Source organism: Polyergus mexicanus, unplaced genomic scaffold (genome assembly GCF_030449975.1).
Source record: "Polyergus mexicanus isolate NDT 795.1 unplaced genomic scaffold, iyPolMexi1.0 SCAF_8, whole genome shotgun sequence".
NCBI classification, from domain to species: Eukaryota; Metazoa; Arthropoda; class Insecta; order Hymenoptera; family Formicidae; genus Polyergus; species Polyergus mexicanus.
Genome location: NW_027223328.1, coordinates 2,667,525 through 2,692,158, shown reverse-complemented (window position 1 = coordinate 2,692,158; position 24,634 = coordinate 2,667,525). Strand labels below are relative to the sequence as shown.

Genomic DNA, 24,634 nt, shown 5'->3' with positions numbered 1-24,634 from the left:
AGGATACATATGTGAGATCAGGCGAAATGAGAATTGCCTTGATCGATAGATGATTGCATTGAAATGATGAAGATATTTTGCTTTAATCAAGAATAATAGCCGTGAAATTAAAGTCAGCCTTCCGATAAAACATAAAACGCGAAGTTAAAGAATTTAGAAACTTAGTCATCGTCCTCATTGTAGCTTCAGAGTTTTATTATCATTAACAATTGAAATCTTTTCTTTTATAGAACTTTATTAAGTGCGTATTATATAATTATATTATAGAAACATATATAAAGAAAATATCATGTATCTAAAACATATCCTCTTAAATTGATAAATTTTATATAATTTGATGTATCTTATTACTATCATTTTCTCATATTTGAAAATTCATAATTTTTATAAATGATATGTGTTAGATATTTTTCTATCTTAATTTCGCATATATACTATTTAATTAGAAAGTTTCTGGAAGAAAAAAACGGGGAACAAATTGTTAAGCCGTGAGAAACGTTAAGAATATAGATTGTACTTCGGGAAAGTACGGCGTAACCATTGAACGTACAAACTAACGGAAACGATCGGAAGAATAATAGATAGTTTCTTTTTTTTTCACCGCCGGCACTTTCACCTGAACCCCGGGTTAAACGTTAATTGGCTGTTAATGAGCGCGATACTTTTCTTTAGCGATAGTAAAAAGTTCAACGCGTGCCCGTAATTTATATTGTTACCGGGCGAGACAAGGCGTAACGCTACCAGCCGCACATTACGCCGTCGATTGCATGGCGATTCCTCGCGTTCTAATTACACGATAGGGCGGGTGGTATAAACCACTAATAAGGAAACCATGTGGAAAAATGCACGATTGTGCATCGATGCGGGTGTAATGGAAACTCGGAACGTCGCGAAACGTTTACATACTGCAGCTTCAAAGGGCGATATTTTACACAATATAAGATGATTTATGTATGATAATAACTCTATTCCGTGTATTGGTACTAATTATTATGAATCTTAATACATTTGTCATTTTCAACTATATACAATGCTAACAAGTTATTTAATAATTATAATTTTTAAATTATTTTCTAGAAGTTTTTTTATTTATTTCCTAAAAAAATTAATGTTCCTGTAAAATACAAAAAGTATTGCTTAACTCTTGATAAATATATTTAAGATAACAGTGACTCACACAGTTCGTGATAATTATTATCAGAGTTATAATGTATAAAAACATAATAAATTTTATTTATCACAGTTCAAGCTTTCACTTATCTTAATCTTAGGTTAAACGCTAATAATTAATTAATAAATTTAGCAGTCTCGTTTTAAAATTCTGCCAAAAATTTCAATCGTTTTTTAATTCAAATTTGGGTGAAAGTAGAAAAAACGGACCGACAAGCAGTGAGATTGTTATATATTAATGTGTAGTATAAAGAGCAGTATAGTTTACAGTTTAAACTCTAAATATGCAAATAAGTGAGCTGCGACCTCGATGGCATTTGCTAAATTAAATTATTGGGTGACTAAATTATTGACTTGTCGTAAAATGTTTTAACGTATGAGAAATATTATATCTGCCTGTTTAAAAAAAAGTAATAATTAAAAAAAAAACAATATATTTAAATAAAATTAATATACGAAAGTATAATGTTTAATTTAAAAATATTAAAATTGCATTAAATTATTATATTTACGTATAAAAGAAACAATAATTTAAAATGTCATAAAAGTTTGTCGTTGAAAATCGTATATAGAATTGTCTGAAAGTTGTGCATGTAAAGTAAAATAATTTTCTTCAATTATAATATTAAATACATGTTTTTAAATATTTTTATTACACTAGTATGTAATCTGTCATTTTGTGTTTTCATGATCTTTTTGAGACAAAATATTGTAGTATCTCGGATACATCGGTGGCATCATCGATAAAAAGTTAAATGCTATTTCTCATGACACATATAATTATTCATGGTTTCGTAAAAAAAAGTGTGTCAAGTACAAGGCAATTTTATTAAACAAGGAATTATATGTATATAAAATTATAAGACATAAAATAAAAGACCCTATTGTCATCTTCAGTATAAATTTTCAAGTTCATATAAATATTAATACTGATAAAACAAGATAATAATCAGTCGTAGCTACAAATGTATAAATTACTTGTCATTGTACAACGAAACAAAAGTAGGTAAATGTTCTAAAATTGCCGTGAAAAGGAAGAGAAGATGCGTCTCATTAAAGTAAGTACGCTGCACACATAGCATCTCTGATAATTGTTACATCAGCGTGAAGCGCACAAATTACCATTAATGCGTCAAATATATATACAGTTCGAGAGCGTCTCGCCTTTCAAGTTTTCATAATCGACTCGACTCACCGCGACAAGAATTATTGCTCACAATCAGCGCGGCCGTAAAACGGTTAGCTATTCATAACATTCTGACAAATCAGGTTGCGATTTACATTTAATTATCGCGAATTCTTGCAATTTTTACAAACAGATCCGATGAGATTATCGTTGTAGACACGTAAAAGATTCATATAGCAGTCATGTTCTCACGAATGTAAGGCGATACTGCTGGTATTGATAAAACTGTATAAGCAATGTTACATAAAGAGATCATAATATATAAATCTACATAAAATAAAGATTTGCGTGTTTGAGCCATGATTGTAAAATGCAAAGAAAGAGTGAAGAATTTTTTCCATAAGAAAAATCTACATATAAATGAGTAGCATTATATAATTATATTTTTTTTTTACCTAAAAATATCATAGATGTCTTTCATACTAACTTGTGTATTAAAAATTACGAAATTATCGAATATTAATAATAAAATAATCCATCATAAATAAACTATTACAAAGACTCGAAAAAATTTGAATTTTTAGTTAAGATATTTAATTAAAATATAACGAGATAAATAATGGCATAATGTAAAAAGTTTTCTTAAGAGAAAAGTCAGTTTCAATTTCAGCATAGAAAATATAGTTTGTGGAAATATAGTATTCTAGAATGTCGCATAAACACATCAGGTATATTTCTCCAGGACTTTGATTTTTACTAATTATAAGAGTCGCTAGTTAGAAAGTCTAAGCACTTAACGTTGAATCTTCGCTACAAAAAAATTATTTACATAGTAAGAAGAAACACACCGGTTCTGTGAAAATCGTGTTTTAAATGCTTTAGGCATCGAGTGAAGCCTTCACCATGGGTATATTCGATGCTTGACACCATATTAGCAATAACTATGTCATCTCCGTAGGCTGTTCCCCGAGGTAATAAAGATTAAAATGCATCGCATTTAAGTAAAGATATAAAGGTATCGTATATAAAGAGATATATATTAATATTTGTATAAATTGATAATTCTCTTTTGTTTATTTAAATACGATACAAATATCGATGTGTTTTAATATCTCTTTATGAAAATAATTATTTAATTTTTTATATACAATACATATTCCGATTTACAAGAAATCGCGTTTCTTAAAATTGCATTTTATTGTGATCAACGAGATAACGTATAAATCGGAGTCACACCTCTTGCATTACGATGCGCTAAATCTATATCTCTGATTTTAATCTTTGGCCGATTGCAAAAACCACGATAATGACGAACCGTGTAACGACGCTAGAAAACGTGTTGCGAGGCGAATATGATGAAAAAGAATAAAGAACGCGGGGAAAAAAGAAGCGCAAGGCTCTCAAGATCCGTGCAAAGGAGGTAAACGGAATGACACGTACAGTAGGAAAGTCACAAACACATAACGGAAACTCAAGATACGACCGTTTTCGACGAGAGTAATTCAATATGAAATGCACTTTAGAATGTAGGAATTCCAAGCCATAGAGAACTTGAAAAGAAAAGAGAAATAAGAAATAGAGAGAAAAAAAGAAAAATGATAAAAATATTAGAAGTTAAATAATAGAAATTAAATATGAAAATTTATATAGATTGCTTAAATTTTGTATTTACGATCAATTAGAAATATATTCCTTTTAGAAGAATAAAACAGTTTTTTATTGAAAATTTATGATTTTTGTTAAAATTTAATCAAACGTTAAAATAAAAAATTACGTTTCTTTAAGTAAAAATTTTATTATACACCCATTCTCCGTATAAAGGTTTTACATAAAAATGTTTCGTGCAAATAAAATAGTAATTTGAGTAATATATTATATATTTGCTTTTTTTGTAGCTTATAATACAATTTTTAGATTTTATTTTTTTCTCTTTTATTTTGTAATATGCAAAAGAATTCATTATAATTAAAATGTGTGAAGGCAAACATATGCGTTAGATCAAATGTTGTGGATTTACAATCGCCAATAGAATGGTTATCTTAATAGCTATATCGTGCTATCATGTGATCGGCAGAAACGTTTCTATTCTGCGGGAGAGGTCGACGACAGTAATTCAATAAGGAATGTGCTTGGAACGTTCTGGAATTCGAGCAGAAATAAGAAAGCTTGACGCCGCGGGAAATAGGGAAACAGTATTAATTGAAAAAAGTATAACACACAGGAAGATATTATTTACAAGAAAACTCTATTATTATCATTATATAAAATATGCAATATAATATTCGCGAACTAAAATAGAGAAACAATAAAAATGTAATAAGAATGATATATTTAACTTAAAAAATAAAGACATCAAAGATATTTATGAAATAAATATTTACACATAATTCTATATAAATTAATCTATATAAATTAATTTTATAGATTAAAGTTAGTAGATTCTGTTTACATTCATTTATAAAGATAACATATACATATATAAAAATCATCGATTTTAGCACATGTAATTTTACATACGTATGATATATAATTGTATCAAATTTTTGTTGAAATTGTAAGAGCGAATAGAATGGACTTTATAAAAAGATTTTTAGAGAAGCTATTAAGTACAGCGAAGTTTAACTGTATGCAGTCTGAATGAGAGCGCTCGAGTGTAAACCAGGTAAATGTAACGAGGTAACATGGCACGGTTGGAAAGAAAGGCTAGCAGAAACACCGGTAAAAATGGATTTGTTGCATCTGATGGAACTTCATTATCACTGTGCGTAAGAACATGCATGAGTCATGCATTCAATTCTATATTACTTAATTTAAGCGTGATAATTCCCATTATACCGCCTACATGACTAGAGACACATATTTACCTTATGTTAAGTACGAAACTTTTAATAAAACGTAATAAGCGCTGCATATTTTTATAAATTACTGATTATAAAATCAGATTTCTAGATAAATTATCGATTATTAAAGATAATGTTTTTATTTAATTATTTAATTAATTATTTAATTAATTCATCCTGCTATGTAATGAAAATATAATAGATGTAAGATATTATCTAAATTTCTTAGATAATAATCGTAAGGAAAGTACACAATTTTTGTCGCTTCTGCGAGGCGCATGCAGAAGGGAAAACGCGCATTGTCATCGATACCGCGTACATAATCCTCAGCATAATTGCATTTCTTCGTTAATAGGCAACATCGAGAATCGATTTCTCTCGTTGGCAGTGAATCAACAATTAGACGGGTCGGGTGCGTATCTCTTTACGGCGGATAACTTTCGAAAATCCCGAACTCCGTATGTATATGTACAACCGCGAAAAAGTCAGTGAAATTTTCACGGATGAATGGCATCGTTGATCTAGAATCTGCCGCAGAATCGACCGACAGGACTCTTGTCTGCATCCTGCATACGGTCGTCAAGGCAGCTGATCTCAAACGAAGCCAGAGACGGAACGAAGACGACTCGTAACGTCAAATGTAAACTTAGCTATAGTTTTCACAACGATTTCAGATGCTAATCAGAGAAATAACAGGATTTGAATCCGGTATAATCTCGACGAGTTTAATTTTCTGCAGCTATGAAAGTTTATTTTGCGCCAATCGCGTTCTCCTATTATTCTACATAATCGTCAAGATTATTTTCCCATATTTACGATATAAATCTGAACATAATGAAAATATAATTTTACTTTGTAATAAATTGATTGATGAAAAATAATAAAATAGAGAGAAATGTGATTTGATTCGCATCTGTAAAATATATTATACAATTGTAGACGAAATGAAAATATAAGTTGAAACATGCTAATAAGTATTTAAGAGAATATTTTTTAATGCATTTTTACGTGGAAATAATATTTTATATAAAAAATTTATTATAAAAGAATACTTTTCTCTTAATATTTATATAAATAACAATAATATCAAATAATTAAAAACAATAAAAAATTATATTTTACATGGTGTTGATTTATTATAGAAATGTTTTAATAATAGTGTAAAATGTATTACGACCTACACTAAAATTTGTTATGTAAGAGCAAATCAATAGGGAGAAACTAATATAAACTTGCCATATCATACAATGTTACTGAATTAAGGAGGATGAAAAACATATTGAGGATTTAAATCTCTTTGTACAGTTATAATAATATACATACATAGATATAACAGTCAGTCAAGAAGTGGCTGGTATCGGATAAAAATTTGTCATATTTTTTATTAAGGTATTCATGAAAATAATTTTGCATGCTATAAAATCTTTTATGAGGATACGATAAAAATAATTTTATAGGATCTTTTAATGAGGGTACAATAAATATAAAAAATGCTTTTTAAATTTCTTATTGATTGCCAAAACTGTTTATTACATATGTTTTTTTTGTACTGACCTTCGTTCGAATACTGACTACTGTCTTCTTGTTTATCTCTCATATACGTCAGGATCAAGACTGTTTGTATTTATATCAAGCTAGATGCCTTAGCGGCTCGCTGTCGATTACTTTTAAAATTTGCTACACAATGTCATGCAAAAATAGGAAAAGATACCGGGACGATACGAAATAATAAGATTATAAGCAGAAACAAAAGATTGAATTTTAACATTTGCATTAACTGTTAAAAATTCATAAAGTTAATAGTTTAAATGTCATAATCAAATGAGCGCGAATATTCTCATAATTTATTAGCGTACTAGATACCAACGATATTTGACGAAATTGAACCGAGACACATTCACTTTGAGATATATAAATTTCTAGCTTGTATGAAATACGAACTTAGAAAGAGATAAAAATTTGCATATAAACTTTCCTATATACAAAATATTGAATTAAAAAAACGAGAAATTGATAAAAAAGAAAATATATATTTTTACGGTTGTAACGAATCTAATAAGAATCTCGTGGGAGGGAGAGGGAAGAAGAGAGAGAAAAGAATCCGATATCTCGATTTTAAGCATCTCGGGCGTATCTTCCGAGATGTCGGGTAGATTCGTATCCATTAATGGATTGCGCGGGCGAACACGAGAGGAACGTATTCAAAGGGAAATTATCATTCTGCCAAGTCACGGATACTCGACTGGCTGTGTAACACGAGGGGAGTCGTGCACCGAGGCAATAGAGGCCCCGCGTTCGTTCTAAAAGTCTGGCATAGAAATCTCTCGCTCTCTCCCGGTGCTTGCGAATGTGCATACTGCCAGACGTATGCAACGACGACGACGCAGCTCACAATGAGATACTAGCAACTGCGAAATCACCTCGTCTCTCCTTGTATTTATGTTGAATTACGACGTTAAAAGTGAGAAATCGTGTTAATTTCTATCTTGCGTCTTTATGCGTCAAGATAAATTAGCTTGTTAATTAATTATTATACTTTTCTGGTTTTTTATACAAATATGCTGAAGGCAAGATAATTAAAAAAACAAGTTCTAGACATATTTTACCAATCTGTGCTATGAACGCGAATGTATTGTAGTGACATGTACGAAGGAATTAATTAAATACACAAAACGAGCGTGCTTGTATGTGCAAATTGAGCATCTCACGGGCGAGAGATACGCCTCTTTCTGAGATTAGACGTAAATCCCCGCCGTTCATCTAGCTAATTAATAACAGTACTAATGACGGAGTCGTCGGCCTAGAAGTGGAGTCGTTCCCACGTTGAAACGCGAGCGAGCGCGTTTTGCGACGATAATGAGCGCGACGATAATGAGCAATGAGATGAAAAAATTGAGAGAAGAAACGGGCACGAATAATTTCGACGATGTCATTGTGTGGCGCGTGGCGACGAGAGTACGAGAAAATAAAGCGAATGTAAAACACCGGTTCTCGCGCGATGATATTTATGAAATATATATCAAATTGATGTTTAGAAAAACGTGTATGTATGTGGTGTAATGTACAGAGCGTCTCTCGTAAATGTAAAACTTGCAGCAATTTTAGCGATAATTGATTTTGATCTTTAATTAATTTAATCAATAATTTTGAAGCATTAGCTTACCGAAGAATTTTTCGCGAACTAAATTAGATATTAGAAGATAAAAACAAGAATATTTTATTACTTCCTTTATACATATTTGGAGACTATTGTTAATGAAAGAGACATATTAATCAGGACTCTTACGCATAAAATTAATAAATTACATATAAAAAATGAATGCATAAATATAATTCTAATATTTCAAGCATTATAATATATCTATTCTCACAATTTGTAAGAGATGAGAGATTTAATAAGCCAGCTTATTTTCATCCAACATAGACCTTTTCGTGTAAAGTGAAATCGGAACAGAATGATTAAAGGCGTAATCGCGTTTTCACTTTATCCCATCAATGTCGCGAAGCACGAATTAAAAACTTGTTAAAAGTGCGATCGAGAAGACGATCAGATAATCGTGTGAAATATTTTGTCAAGTTTAGAGACAATCTAGGCGCATAATAAAAACGGGGAAAACAGCAAGAGGCATGTGAATGAAAAACTTTAAATGACATCAACAATTTATATCTCGGTTTCTATAAATATTTCTATCCAGCAATTTCAATGAAATCACTTCGCGATAAACCTCACATGGCGCGGAACGGCCACTTTGCAGGAAAGGAGTTTCACTTCTTCGGCATCGCACGAAGAACCGAGAGGGAACAGCTCGGTGTCTCTTGATATACAATAAAAGCAGAGAATCGCGCGCGGATTCGAGCTGAATATCATTAAGGCAGTATCGCGTAATGATATTCAACGATCTCCGCGAGGCCTCCTCACGAGTGGTTCACGAGGTTGAGAACTTTCCAGGATCGTGGCTGGAATACAAATAGGACAGACGCCGTTAAAAAATCCGCTCGTCGTGAAATCCGGATTGGCCGTGACCTCGGGAAAAAAAAAAAAAAAAAAACGAAAAGAAGTCGACTCGAGATCCGTTACTTTCCTCTCGTTAGTTCGTTAATAATTAATACGAGCGAGGACGATAAGCTCGCTGTGTGGTATTTTATCGCCTGGTGCGAATCTGTCTTACGAGAAGGCGTGATAGAGCGTGACTTCCATCTCGATCTCATGCGAGCCAGGAGTGAAAAGACGATTATAAATTGTATGAACAATTCGCATTGTTTTCATGATCATGCATTAGAGATAATTATTCCGATGCTTGTATAATTCTATTCTATTTTACTCTAAATGCGAAAATATAAATGAGCTATACGAATAAATATTAATGTAATTATATTTTAATGTCATATAAGGACTAATTATTTTCGTTCGCATTTGATTTTAAAATTCACCAATTCCTAAAATTAACCATTCTTTACAAGATATACATTTTCATAAATTCCTCCTTTCTTTCTACGAATGTGATATAGTAGAAGATAATTTTCTTGAATATTTTCCACGCTGTTGGCTACGCTTGCTTATTTATTTATCTTTCTATTCAGTTGCCAGATTATTCGCGTTTGTCTGAGAATAGATTCTTTGAACCATATGTTATTTTCGCCATTAGCATTTCTCGAATGCCAATGAAAATTACTTAATATTGAATAGATATACATATTATTATTATGTAAGAATTATAAAATATAAAAATGTGAAATAGATGAATAATATTCCTCTGCTAGAAACTATAATAAATAATAATAAGTACAAATTATATATATATATATAAATCTATTTATGAGTTTATGATAAAAGAATATTAAAAATATAAAAGTGTAAAAAATATTTTTTGTTCTTATTGTTTTTAACGTTTTCAATTATGTCTTAATTTTAAATTAATCTCAAGTATTCAAAAAAAGAGAAGAAGAAGTCTACAGTCAATTTATTAAACTTTATTAATTTATTTTTCTCTTGTAAGGAAATTAATTGTTAATTCTTATTATTGTAGAATATAATCTGTTGCGATTGTCTCTAAATCTCAAATGACTTTCTCTGTCAGGTATTGCAAATACTAACGAATGAATATAGACAATATTCTAAATTACTCTCTCCTTCAAGCGCAATGCAGATGTGAATAATACTTGTGACTGGAGAACCGTATCTCGGGTCTTTAACCTTATCGTGCGTGAATAGCTATAAATACGTAGAGTTAAGCACGAAAGTTCTTCAAGTATGTCGACGAATAACAGAAATGAAGTACGAACATAAATTAAAGAGAATTTATTTATAACAAATAAATTTTTGCTTATTAGTATTTTTTGAGAAAAATATGAGTGCCAGTATGTAATATAAAAAAATATTGCGCTTGAAATAATTGTTAAATACTGTCTTTAATTGATATATTTACTTGTGCAAATTATTTCGTAATTATTTCCATACATGTAGACAAAACAATAATAATAATAATAAAAAAAAAAAAAAAAAAAATTCTTACTGCATTCATAAATCAAAATTATAATAATTATATATTTAAAGTTTTAAAAGAAGATTTAAGATTTATATTTAAGATTTGCACGGGATACTTTTATACAGGTTTTTTTTTTCAGATTCGATTGAAAGCTGTATACGGCATCACCAAAGCGGGGGCATTAAACTCATTACATTCTCATTGTGCTTACTTGTTATTGCGTTATCTTCACCTTCACTTTCTTTCCAGGCATCGAACAGCAGAATTACCTGGAGGCTGCTGCTCGTCTGCTTTGCAGTGCTGCTCATAGGCCTCCTGCAGCATGCCGAAGGTAATCTATAATTTCTGTATCCGTTAATCTCCAACGGTATCTGCTTTTGCAACGATTGCACTCTGAAAATTGTGACGATTAAATCTATTAGCCATAGGCAACTTGAATTTATACCTTGAAACGAATAAGAATTATTAAAACTCTACTAATGATTCCATTATCGATCAGTTATCGATAATTGATCAATAACGCCTTGTTTCACAGCGGTATATTACGTCAGAATCTTTAATTATATAAACGATATATATAATGATTGATAATTTCTCCACCGAATCGATTACATAAATTTTTCACCGATCGAAGCGACGAGTTGAACGCGCGCAGGTGCCGGCCGATCTATCCGTCACAAGAGCACTCACCTGCGCGAGAAAAAGTGCGTGCGCGTCTTCCGGTTACACAAACTTGTATTATGTAATGTCCCGAAAAATCGAAAAAGGGTCCCCTCGTTACGATATCGCGTGATATATGCAAAACCATATGCGGTTCCAGATTAATCGGCTCTAACCGGTGAAAGGCACTTGCCTTTCGAAGTTAAGTTTCGTGTCGTATGTATAAAAGCGAAATCTTACGCAACGTTGAAACACATATTTGTGAGCGGTTTGCGTAATCGTCGAAGGAAGAATCGGAGCGAATTTTACGTAATTATCCGGCGATTGTGTCTGCATACATATGTATTCGCCAGGCGCGAGAAAGAGATTCCGCAGACCGACGACTTCCGCGCCGTCGATCTCGAGCGATCAGGAGGTCTCAGCCAGTGTCAATAGGTTCAAGGTCACGCGAAATCGTGTCAGCAACAAGAATACGAAGAACGAGCTGCAACCTGACAAGACAAACGATTACAAGGTACGTGTAGTGTTCGTTAAATATCAATATGTTAACGGTAACGATATTACGAGCCAATGTAAGAATCATTTCAGTATTTTCATATTATGCGCGAATTAATTGCGCTTCCTCTTTCGCACAGATACACATACAAGTTAATAATGGGCTCCTTGAGATTGTTCAACTTAAGTCGATGCCCGCTGTCATTCATCTCCGTAGAAAAATGCTCAATTGTTATCTTAAAATTATATTGTAAGATTTTTTTCGAGATTCTTATCTCGAGACAATTTATTTAATAGCTAGTCTTGATTTATTACTTTTCGAGTTAACGAGTATCGTTCTGTAAGTGCTTGCGGTACAATTCCGAGATATATCTAACATCCTGTTTCTGTTTTGATATTATCAACGTTCTTCAACGTAATAAATAATTTTTATCGCGTGTCAATGTTTTTAAAGTGTTTCGAGAAATATATATAATACTGTTATATTATGTAATTAAAGATTTTTATGGTCGTTTGGTAAGTATTTTAAAATAGGAAGTATTTTGCAGCTACGTTTTTTTTTTTTTTTGTATGATTCTTCTGCATTAATTTTATATTATCTCTGTCTATAGTTGGTGTGTTATTACACCAATTGGTCTCAGTATCGTACTAAGATCGGCAAGTTCCTGCCAGAGGACATTCAACCTGATCTCTGTACCCACCTTGTCTTCGCCTTCGGATGGCTGAAGAAAAATAAACTGACCAGTTTCGAATCGAATGACGAAACGAAGGACGGCAAGATTGGCCTGTACGAAAGGGTGGTAAATCTTAAAAAAGCCAATCCGTCTCTAAAGATCCTGCTTGCGATCGGTAAGTTCGTTTTGCTTTATATTTGTATTATCTCGTCGAAAATTATTGATTCTGAGCACAAAATTAAAACTAGATTATTGATGTAGCCATTATGGTTTCATATCAATTCCATGATAATAATTTTTAGCGATATTTAAAATGTATACAAATATATGTAAAATCTGTCGGATAGAATTACAATAGAGTTTTCTCTGCTTTATATTTAGGCGGTTGGTCCTTTGGCACGCAGAAGTTCAAGGACGTGTCCTCGACGAGATACGCCCGACAGACCTTCATCTATAGCGCTATACCATATTTGCGAGACAGAAACTTCGACGGTCTTGACATCGACTGGGAATATCCAAAGGGTGGGGATGACAAGAAGAATTACGTTCTGTTGCTGAAGGGTAAAGACTCGCCTGGAAAAGGGCAACAACAACAAGTTTCCCGAGATTGGAAATGTCGAATACATGCGTCAATCTTGATAATGCGATGATATTGCCTATTGTTTTATTCCTAATTACACGAGTTTGACATGACACAGTGGCATTGTTTGACATTTCCATTTTTCACAAACACGTTTGTTCACATTGCACGATTTATATTAATTTTTTGTCGTTTCCTCTCTCTTCAGAGCTTCGGGAGGCTTTCGAGGCGGAGGCTCAGGAGAGGAAGAAACCGCGTCTCTTGTTAACTGCCGCAGTACCAGTTGGACCTGATAACGTCAAAAGTGGATACGACGTGCCTGCTGTTGCCAGGTATAATAATAAAAAAAATTCTATTAAATAATATTAATATGAGATAAATTAAAACATAAAGTTGTACATGAGTGTAAAAGAATGCTTATAACAAATAAGAAATAACACGAGTAGATTAATTTTTAATTTCTTTTTTATGCGATATTGAAGTTAATTAGCCATATATAAGTTTTGTATAAATAATATACGTGAAAATATTATTTTCTATTAAATTTCATTCTTCACTGATTGACATGTGTCTTTTGCTAAATTCTAGAAGGCATTCTCTTACATTTATTGTATTATAGCTTGATTGCGATATATATAAAAATGCATTCGATTACTTAATAAAAAGAAAATGCATTTTTTCATCTACTTAGTTATCTAGACTTCATTAATCTCATGGCCTACGACTTCCATGGCAAATGGGAGAGAGAAACCGGTCACAATGCTCCGTTGTACGCCTCGTCATTGGACTCGGAATGGCAGAAGCAATTGAGCGTTGACAATGCGGCCACGATGTGGGTTAAACTGGGCGCACCAAAGGAAAAATTGATTATAGGCATGCCTACATACGGCCGGTCCTTCACCCTTTCGAATCCGGCAAACTTCCGCGTACATGCAGCAGCTAATGGTGGCGGAAAAGCGGGCGAATATACCAAGGAATCAGGTTTCCTCGCGTATTACGAGGTACTTTCCTGTCTTGCATTTACAGTATAAATGAATTCTAAATCACAGTATATAAATTAAAAATTTAGAAACATTTCTTTCTTTCTACTTTATTAGCACGATTAAAAATGCAATTTTTTTATTTAATCCTAATCAATTTTTTTTATTTCTTTCTAATCCTAAACTTGAAAAAATAAATTGTAACATTATTTGAATATTTCGTGAAACGCGTAATATGAAAATTGAAATATCTATGAGAGATAAAATTATCTTTTAATTTCAGATTTGTGAAATGTTACATAATGGCGCCGCCTATGTTTGGGATGACGAGATGAAGGTACCCTATCTGGTACACAATGATCAATGGGTTGGTTTCGACGATGAGAAATCTATCAGGAATAAAATGTACTGGCTGAAGAGCAAGGGTTACGGAGGTGCTATGGTGTGGACAGTCGACATGGACGACTTTAACGGCACCGTTTGTGGCGGAAATGTTCGATATCCTTTGATAGGCGCAATGAGGGAAGAGCTTAGAGGTGTCTCGCGAGGTTCCAACGTTAAAGACATCGACTGGAGCGCGGTTGCCACCACTATCACGGAGACGATCGTGAAGAAACCGGAAGCTTACAAGATTTCTGTTTCGGAGGTTCTTAATAAACCGAAGAAGCTTCAAAAATCTACGACACTTGTCATTAACACTCCAACTCACGGTAAAAATGTTTCAAAATTTATATGTATAGTTGTCTAAAAACTTAGAGTTACATTTATTATATTTTACTTAAAGTTAATGCGATAAGCACGTGTATTTATTTTCTTAGCGTTTAAGGTAATTATTAAATAAAAATTCTGCTACGATTGTCTCTGTGATCAGAGATTAATCGTGCGTCGTAGTGAAAGTTTTCTTACGTATTGGCAGAGAGAGAGGCTCAAACTATTTGTTACCTAACAAATTGGTCGCACAAAAGGCCAGGAATGGGGCGATTCAATCCGGAGGACATCGATCCGACTCTCTGCACTCACGTGGTATACGCGTTCGCAACTTTGAAAGATCATCTACTTACCGAAGGAAGCGATAAAGACGCTGAAATGTACCAACGACTAATCGCACTTCGCGACAAGAATCCAGACGTTAAGGTATTTGTCACAAATTTTTACAAATTGTATTCAATATTTTTTAATATTATGTTATTGTCATTTTTATTATATATTTTACGTGCATTTTGAAATAACGAGATTTTAATTTAAAGAAAGTCGCCTTGTAAAAGTTATTTCAGCTACAGATTCCAAATAATTTTTCAATCTTCCAATTCGCAATATTTCAAAAATAAATAAACAAGAAATTGAATTGAAAGAAATGATTAAAATTCAAGTGATTGTAAATGATTGAAAAATGAAATAAAAAATAATATTATTTAAACAAGCAGATTATTGAAACTTAATACAATCACTTATATTTTACGAAAATATTTTCAGATTTTACTTGCTATCGGAGGATGGGCGTTTGGCTCGACGCCCTTCAAGGAACTTACCAGTAACACATTTCGAATGAATCAATTCGTTTATGAGGCTATCGATTTCTTGCGAGAATATAAATTTGACGGATTGGATGTTGACTGGGAATATCCAAGGTTTCTGACTTATGTTTCTTTACCTTATTAAATGGCTATGCAATACATATATATATAGCAATGTATATATTATAATCTCTCAAAATTTTTATAGAGGAACCGATGATCGATCGGCCTATGTTAATCTTTTAAAGGAGCTCAGGCTGGCTTTCGAGGGCGAAGCGAAGAGCTCTGGTCAACCGAAATTGATTCTGTCAGCCGCAGTGCCTGCGAGTTTTGAAGCTATTGCTGCAGGGTAAACATCAGAGAAATGTCGCGATTTATAAGGATAAAAATTTAACTAAATTATTTGTTTGTTTTATATTTTATATACTTAAAAGTTAAAAGTATTTAATATTTTTCATTTTCATAAATTAATATATGAGAGTTTTAAAAATTTGTGTGAGACGATTGGATCTTTTTTTTTTTGTTTTAGATATGATGTTCCTGAAATATCTAAGTATTTGGATTTTATCAACGTAATGGCATATGATTTCCATGGTCAATGGGAAAGACAGATTGGCCATAACAGTCCGCTATATCCTTTAGAAAGCGCTACTAGTTATCAGAAAAAGCTGACAGTGGTAAGTACGTAAATATCATGTATTTATGGATAATTTATATGTGTGAATGTCTCTTAATTGACATTGTTATTACACTTTTTTATTTCGCTTTCTTAGGATTATAGTGCGCGAGAATGGATGAAACAAGGAGCTCCGAAGGAAAAACTCATGATAGGAATGCCCACGTATGGTAGATCTTTTACACTGGTCGACAAAGACAAGTTTGATATTGGTGCACCAGCGTCTGGTGGTGGATTGGCTGGAAATTTCACCAACGAATCTGGATTCTTGTCCTACTATGAGGTTTGCTGCAGTATCATTTCTTTTCTTTTTACTTAATCCACTTTTATATGTATATTATTTTTATTCTTTTTCTGAGATAACAAAATATAATGAAATATTTATTAAACATCAAACCGTTAAGAAAAAGAATTATTAATTTTTAAGAATTATGTGCATATTATATGGTAAAATATTTTTAGAATAAAAATTTATATAACATTTTCTAACAAATTAAAATGTCTTTTACTATTTATATTTGCTTGAATAAATATTTGGTAAATAGGTGTGTAGCTTCTTAAACGAAGACAACACGACTCTAGTGTGGGATAGTGAGCAACAAGTACCATTTGCGTACAGAGATGATCAGTGGGTCGGATTTGACGACGAAAGAAGTCTTATTAATAAGGTACGTTATCATATTCTTGAATTTTTCGTCTCTTTAATTGTTAGATAAAAATTTCTGATATTACTTTTTGAGTATTAATTGTGTGTTATACATTTTTTTATTCACACTTCCTTCCTTTTTTTTTATATTTTAAACATTGTATTTTTTTACAGATGGCTTGGCTTAAGGAAGAAGGCTTTGGAGGCGTCATGATCTGGTCAGTTGATATGGATGACTTTAGAGGATCTTGCGGAGCAGGAAGGTATCCGTTGATTAAGACGATGAAGAAGGAGCTGCAAGATTACAAAGTCAAGCTAGAGTACGACGGTCCTTACGAAAGTAACTCGAGAAATGGAAAATACACTACTAAGGATCGTAAGTAAATCGATATATATGTCGTGTATAAAAAAATATTCTTATTGCATGAAGGGATAACTACAAAAGATATTAAGTTTTAAAATCGATAAAAATTATGTGAAAGAAATAGAGAAAGAGAAACAGAGAGATTAAGATAGTCGTAAAAAATTTATTTTGTCTTAAAATAAATTTTACAGCGAATGAGGTGCTATGTGACGAGGAAGACAATCATATATCTTATCATGCGGATAAGAATGATTGCACGATGTACTATATGTGTGAGGGTGAGCGCAAGCATCACATGCCTTGCCCTGTGAATCTTGTCTTCAATCCAAACGAGAATGTATGCGATTGGCCAGAGAATGTCGAGGGTTGTTTGCAGCATACGCAGGCGCCACCCGTTTAAAAGCGAGAAACGTAATAAAAAGTGAAAAATCTTGTAAAATAAAAAAGTGACAAAAAAAGTCTGTAAGGAAAATAATATTATCAAAAGTATTCATTATATAATTTGTAAGTAACGAGACACAGATATATTATCATTATTACGCGCGTTAACCAACAGACAACTTTCCTTCTCTTCACGAATTTTTCTCTCTCTTATTCCATTATTATAAATATATATCTTACAAGTACCTTATTTACTTTTAAGAATCTTTTTCCATTCTCGTCTATCTTTATCTTCGCCATTTGTATAAAGCACAAACGGAATCATGTGACAATTATATTTGTAAATAAAGATTTCTCTCGAAATAAGTGGTAAGAAATAATTATCATTTTTTCTCTCGTCTTTTGCATTTTGTAAAAAAATATTCTCCTGCCTTTCGATATCGTGAAAAAAATAGTAAAAAAATTTTTTTGATAATTATTCAACTTTATTTTTTTTTTATTGATAATCTCTTACATAAAAAATCACATTTAACTTTTTAAAAAGACTAGGCCCAAGAACTATTCGTCGTAATATGAACTCGCCTTTAATTAGCAATGAAAACGAAGATGAAGAACTCGACGAAGGCCAGCCAAGCTGTCGCCAGTCGTTCGTAATTTCCCGAACTCAGGGCGGACGCTTGACAAGCGGTGTGTGGAGTTCCTAAGGTTAACAAGACCTTATCGGAAGAATAAGACGGGGTTGTTTCCGTACATACAGCTCGGCCAGCTATGGTCCTTAGTTGTCTGGCGTCGGACTGCGATGCTGTATGAATCTGTCGGGATTCTCTGAGCCATCTGCGCAACCATAAACTCAGCCACGCAATCTCGCAATCGCATTCGAGCGGGTTTCCGGATACTTGAAGTCCACCTGCAGAAAGAGCAAACATTTACAGTATATATATTTGCATACAGTATATATTGTAAGTATTTTTTAATAATTTTATAACGTTAAAATTTAAATTAATAATAATTTTTAATTATTCTTTTTTCAAATTACTATGTTTATATTCATGTTTTTTATTACCACCAAACTTACCAGCCACCATATTGGTCCCAACAGTCTCCCAAGAAAGATTTCCGTAAATTATTGACGGACTCAATTCGTTGATATGATTGTTTCTTAGATCCAATGTAAGCTGCGACAATCTTTTCGTTAACGATAGAAAAATATCCGATTGAAGTCTTTGAACGTGCGTATCTTTGATTCTCAATATTAATTCTCCGCCTTCGATAGTGGAGAATGCTTCGGAGGAGATCAACTCAAGGTCGCTGCCGGTGATCGTTAACTCTCTTAATTGTTTCGTAAAGACATTTTGTATTTGATGTCTCAGCAAATGTTCCGTCACCTGAATCTCGACCGTTCGAAGAGGTAGTCCGGACAGCAAGTGACGCAAATGGAATCCGTCGGCTTGAGGCCATGTTTGAATTCGCAGGTGCTTCAAGTATTTTAAAGTTCGAAGACAATCCTTGTCCACTAATCTGGTTCGATTTAAATTTCTCAAGTTTAATTTTTCTAGTCTCGGATAACCCAAGAAGCTATCTTTCGTCAGTTCCTGCAAAATTATGCAAAGGCATTATGTTCTCAATCCTTTTTTCTTTTCTGAAAAAATTAAAAATGCTTTCTTTGATTTTATTTTAATTTTACCTCGATAGGATTGCCAGATACGTCGAGCTTCCTCAACAAGTTCAATCTAACACCAGGCATTAATGTCAATGAATTATTTACCAACAAAAGAATTTTTAAACCTTCTAGATATTGAAACTGCCTGTCAGCGGTTTCGTCAACATTGTTGAAAGATAAATCTAAGATATTTAAATTTGTCAATGGCAGTAATGGTATGCTTCTAAGGCCGCAATTAGCCATGTAAAGTTGCCTAAGATTTGGCAAGTAATGAAACAACTCTTTGAAGTTTGCCTGAAGAATATTCTGAGACACATTTAAGCTGAGTAATTTTCCCAAGGAGACGAATGAATTATCTGGCAGTATAGTTAGACGATTTTGCGCGAGATCTAGAGATACTAGATGAGAAGTCGGAAAAGCGGTCGAGTCAAGGTGATCCAAAAAGTTTTCCGCCATATTGAGATCTCTCAGAGTGTAGGCGACTTCTAAGAATGACGGTGAGGGTACGACGGTGAACTTGTTATGACTCAAATCGAGGATCTCTAGTCTAGTACCCTCGAAAACGTCTCGTGGTAACGATCGAATTTTGTTGTTCGAGAGATTTAGAATCCTTAAACTTTTGAGGTTTCTAAATTGTTCGGTTGACAGCTGGATGATTTCGTTTCCGCCGAGGTCCAGCCGTTGAAGAGATTCTAAACCGTGAAAGGATTGCTTACGCAACGTGTCTATCTTGTTGTCGCTTAGATCCAGAATTTCTAAACGAGGGAACGCGAATGTTCCTGTAAAACAATATATACTATAATTATTGAAGATTTTTATTATTTTAGTTCAATTATATGTTCAATGAATAATGTTTCAATTGTTAAGAATCAGACTTTGAAAATTGCAAGTAAGAAGAAAAATATTGTTTTGTTGTTTTTTGTTTTTTTTTCACCTGAATCAATCGTTGTGAGAAAATTGCTCCGTAGACTTAAGCTTTTTAAATCAGGCGTTCCGTAGAACGTATCCGCTGATAAATGACTGATATTATTAAATCCAAGATCCAATCTGGTAAGATTGTTCATCGTGGATCCCGAGTCGACGTACGCGATTGCATTATAGGAAACATTCAGTGCAAAGTCGGGACCACCAATTTCCGCGATAGCAGCCAAATCCAGCATAGTCAGTTTGTTGAATTCCAAGTGAAGGAAGCGCAAGCTGGACAAGCCGTATAATGAATTTCTCTCCATCTTGTGTATTCTGTTGTAAGCTAACGAGATGGTAACTAGCTTCGGACAATCCATAATGGAGCCGGAAGTCAAGACTTTTATTCGATTGCCGGTTAAATCAAGGGATAGCAGCTCAGTCAAATTATGAAAACTTGATTCTGGGATCGCCTCCAAGAAGTTGTATCCTAGTTTGACATCTCTTAATTCCGGATGTACGCTTGAGAGGAATATTCTCTCAGGCAAATAATGCAATCTGTTTGATTCCATGTTAATATAACGTAGTTGTTGAAAGGAGTAAAAGGCGGTCGCCTCGATTGTCTGGAAATTATTGTTGTCTAATACAAGCCAACGAAGATTCGAGAGTGGCCTGAGCGCACGTTGAGGAAAAACATCTGTAGCAAAGGCGAAGCTCAATTCGAGAATGTCCAGACTCTCCTCGATACCAACAAAGCAGTCATCGTCAAGTTCTGTTAAATGATTGAAAGATAAGCTGAGCTCCTTTAATTTGCCTAAAATATAATATTCTATTAAAGAGATAAATTGATATACATGCAATTATGTAATATATTTCTATAAACGGTTTTGCTTCTTTAATTGAATAACAAAAAAAAGAAAAAAATATAATTAAATTTAGGAATATTAATCAAAAGTATAAATGTATAATATTAATGCAATATATTAATAAGTAAGCCACACATAAACAGCAAGCATGTAACTTAATCTGAATTAATGACTGTAATGTATATCGATTTTATTTCGGGTAATATACTTTCGCAATCGATTTACGGGTAACGCACCGGCTCCCTTGAAGGTCTCAGCTTTCAGTTTTGTCAGGACATTGTTCCTGAGCAATAGGATCTCAAGGTCCTCGGCCCATTCGAAATCACCCGATTCTACGTGGGAGATCTTGTTATAACCGAGATTCAGGTGCAGTAGCCTCTGGCATCTATTTCGAAGATTGATCATCAGATACATTGCATTAAATTTTCTTCCCGCGCTATTAGAATCTTATAGCTATAGCTCATTAGCTCGTATCTTCTGCTACGTAATTTATTTTGACTTTTACAATGTCTATTATATAACACGGAAAACTTCTCGCACATAAATTTAATGTAAGAACACGCGCGTACTAATCGGTTACATGTTTTTGCATTTAATTCTTATATAGAATAATAAATTTATAAAAACATCTTTTGAAAGTAATACAGACGAATCAATTTTTTAATATATATTTCTGCATTTTTTATTAATAACTTGAATTTATAATTAATTTAATGAATTATTTAACACGAATAAAGATATTTTTATTTTACTAAAAATGCATTTGGTAATCAACATTTTTATGTTGCTAAAGACAACATTTTTATTTATATATTTATATATATTTTTATATATATTATTTCTAGAGATTATATAAATATTAAGAACGCTTATATTTTTTTATAAAAATATGTATATTTATTATTTTCGATAATCACGTGTATATACGCTTAAAGGTTTTATTTATTGTATTATTGGAAAATATCTTTTTTTTAAATTTAATATTTATATATTTGATTACGTTTTAAAAATTAATTCTTGTAGAAATTATTTCTTCAAAATTTGATCTAAGAATTAATACATTCATATAAAAATGTTAAGAATACCTGGACAAAGCAGCTACGGGCACTGCATCTAGACTGTTAGTCGCAAGAGAGAGGGCTTTCAGATTCTCTGCAAATTCTTGAAAGGCTTCACCAGAAATATTTCTAATCTCGTTGTTAGCCAAATAAAGATACGACAATGTTCTCAATCGGCTAACTGCGCTCGGCACCATCGGTAAATCATTGTTCTCGAGATTCAAATATTCGACAATATCTTCCAGACCGTAAAAGGCTTCGCTGTCAACATTTCTGATATTGTTTGACGACAAGTGGATTCTTCTCGTTTCGAGATGATCAAACATTTTGCCGGGTAATAAGGCCAATTTGTTTCCGGCGAGATTAAAGTCCCTCACCTTTAAAGTACGATTGCTCGAGGCAGGTGTCTTTATCCATTCGATGGAATTCTCGCTAACGTCGATCAATTCCAAATTGGAACTCCGGAAATCCGGTAATTCCAGATACTTGAGATCGTTTCCTCTCATATAAAGCCAGGTAAGTTTTTTCAAACCTCCCAAAGACTGCGGGAATTCTTTTAAAAGATTATTGTTGATGCTCAAGGTGTGCATATTCGGTGGTAAAGAATCCTCGGCGAGCTTCTCGATGTTGTTGCTGTCTAGATTCAACCATACCAGCGTGGCGAAACTCGAGAAGATTCTAGGTACTTCAGTAATCGAGTTATCCCCGAAGAATGCGTTTGTCAAGGTCTCTCTGGTGCGGCCCCAGTCACCATCCAACGATGTTAGATGATTGCTAATAATTAATAAATTTCTTGACTACAGGTGTATATAAAAAATATCCTATTTTATTATGTCAGTTTTTTTTTTTTTTATTAAATCACGTTAATCTTGTGAAACTTATTTAAAATGCTAGATTTTAAATAAGAAAGTATTAAAGAAATAAGAAAATTTGCAATTTTATGCTTTGCTTATATATTATATAAACGAAAATTAGAAATATAATATAATAATAATAATATTTTATATAAATATAATATATTTTCGTAATAAGTGATTTATATTTATACCTGTGCATATTGAGCCAATTTAATTTTCTTAAATCGCGAAAAACCTTGAAAGGCACATCCTCGAGAGAGTTATAGCTTAAGTCCAATGAACGTAGACTATCCGTAACACCTCTTACAAGAAAAGTATTAACGGTATTAATCTCTTAATTCAAGGATTTTTTTTAAAACTAGTAGCATTAATAAATCAAATTTGAATTTGTAGATTTGGTTTTATTAAAACTAATCTTAGAGAAAATAAGTATAAAATATAAATTATGTCTTGAAAATTATTTTATAATAAATTTATTACATAAAAAATATATATCTACGTACGTTTTATTCGCATTGTGTGGAAGGAAATTAAACATAAACTTACAATAGAGATTTATCACCTATGCTGGATAACCGGTTGCTCATCAATCCCAGAGCTTCGACACCGGCGGAACTCGCAAGTGCATCATTATCCAGCACTTGTATCCCGGAGCCAGCAATATCTAATTGCGCCACATAACTTACTGATACATCTAAAATGTTTCGATGTATGTTAAATGTGTTTAATTATATTTCCGAATTTATGCTGATATGTGAATACATATATTGTAATATTACTATTATAACAAGAAAAAAAATATAGACTTATAAAATAATACTAAACATAATAGAAAATGAGATAATGAGAAGAGAAAAATGTACATATATCGTACTTACAAGAAGAGATAATCAAAGAAAATTTTTTTTCTTATTATTAGAAGTGATACTTATATAATGTACAAAGATATCGATTTATGCATACCAGGAAATCGTGCGAATGAAACTCCCATGCAACTGATGTCCATCTTCGTGAAATCATCATCATCATCCTGGACCCAACACATGCACATGGTATTGAATGTGCATGGAACATTATAACATTTTATCACGCCGGTCCAAAGAAGAAAGATTAATATATTTGTGAATCGATTCACGAACGTCATCTATAAACATGTATATAAAAATCAAATTTTTTAACACAATAAATGCAAAAAAATTTATAAAAATATGATTAATGTTTTCCAGCTTATGACATAATTTGCATTAATATTTAAACACTTTAAATTTTTATTTAACTATTAATAGTTCTGTTATAAAGAAGGCATTTAAAGATTTTCTTTTTTTGAAATTTTTAAAATTATATTTACATTAAATATCATTTGCTTTAATCTTAGAGATCTACATTTGTATAATTAATAATATATTTTTATAACATAACAATAGCAATGCATAATTTATTTTAGGCACGAAACCTAAATATGTTATCTTTTTAGAGAAGTATCCCGATAATTGTTGTTAAAAAACTATTTTAATCAGACCTTATTCAGGACTAGGCCCGGATTACTTCCTGGAGTTCCTCCTCCAGAAACTAACGTACGTCAGATTGGCTTCAAAGATGAGAGACTCATTTCAAAAGAGCATCTGTGTCTTCAGGATATCTTCATAATTTTGTTGTTGATCCTATCCGAGACTAGGAAGCAAACAAAACGCGTCGAGA

The 24,634-nt window shown here is 32.5% G+C and overlaps 2 protein-coding genes across 2 annotated transcripts in view; one reads left to right on the top strand and one right to left on the bottom strand.

Annotated features, from left to right (window-relative positions):
* The window catches only part of Cht7 (chitinase 7), a 26,368-nt gene extending 8,430 nt beyond the window's left edge, over positions 1-17,938 (top strand). The window contains exons 2-16 of the mRNA XM_070300011.1: positions 10,872-10,953; positions 11,636-11,796; positions 12,389-12,626; positions 12,833-13,012; positions 13,240-13,363; positions 13,723-14,032; positions 14,295-14,721; positions 14,928-15,145; positions 15,485-15,639; positions 15,734-15,874; positions 16,055-16,202; positions 16,299-16,484; positions 16,747-16,869; positions 17,022-17,223; positions 17,403-17,938. Coding sequence (XP_070156112.1) covers positions 10,872-10,953; positions 11,636-11,796; positions 12,389-12,626; positions 12,833-13,012; positions 13,240-13,363; positions 13,723-14,032; positions 14,295-14,721; positions 14,928-15,145; positions 15,485-15,639; positions 15,734-15,874; positions 16,055-16,202; positions 16,299-16,484; positions 16,747-16,869; positions 17,022-17,223; positions 17,403-17,611 — 2,904 coding nt within the window. The 3' untranslated portion in view covers positions 17,612-17,938. The remainder of the gene's footprint in view (positions 1-10,871; positions 10,954-11,635; positions 11,797-12,388; positions 12,627-12,832; positions 13,013-13,239; positions 13,364-13,722; positions 14,033-14,294; positions 14,722-14,927; positions 15,146-15,484; positions 15,640-15,733; positions 15,875-16,054; positions 16,203-16,298; positions 16,485-16,746; positions 16,870-17,021; positions 17,224-17,402) is intronic.
* Positions 17,342-24,634, bottom strand: LOC138935438 (chaoptin). The gene is made up of 10 exons (XM_070300010.1): positions 24,456-24,634; positions 23,900-24,080; positions 23,483-23,630; positions 23,128-23,238; positions 22,107-22,853; positions 21,258-21,406; positions 20,187-20,969; positions 19,277-20,031; positions 18,668-19,184; positions 17,342-18,499 (listed from the first exon to the last, which is right to left on the bottom strand). Exons 2-10 carry the CDS (start codon positions 24,078-24,080, stop codon positions 18,177-18,179), a joined length of 3,714 nt encoding a protein of 1,237 aa, XP_070156111.1. The 5' UTR covers positions 24,456-24,634; the 3' UTR covers positions 17,342-18,176.

Excerpts from the sequence above, each read along its gene's own strand:
- LOC138935438 (XM_070300010.1), bottom strand. The coding sequence starts at position 24,080 with ATGACGTTCGTGAATCGATTCACAAATATATTAATCTTTCTTCTTTGG. Across the intron at positions 20,032-20,186 it reads TCTCACAACGATTGATTCAG|GAACATTCGCGTTCCCTCGT; the intron begins GTGAAAAAAAAA and ends ATTGTTTTACAG. Across the intron at positions 18,500-18,667 it reads TGGGACCAATATGGTGGCTG|GTGGACTTCAAGTATCCGGA; the intron begins GTAAGTTTGGTG and ends CTCTTTCTGCAG.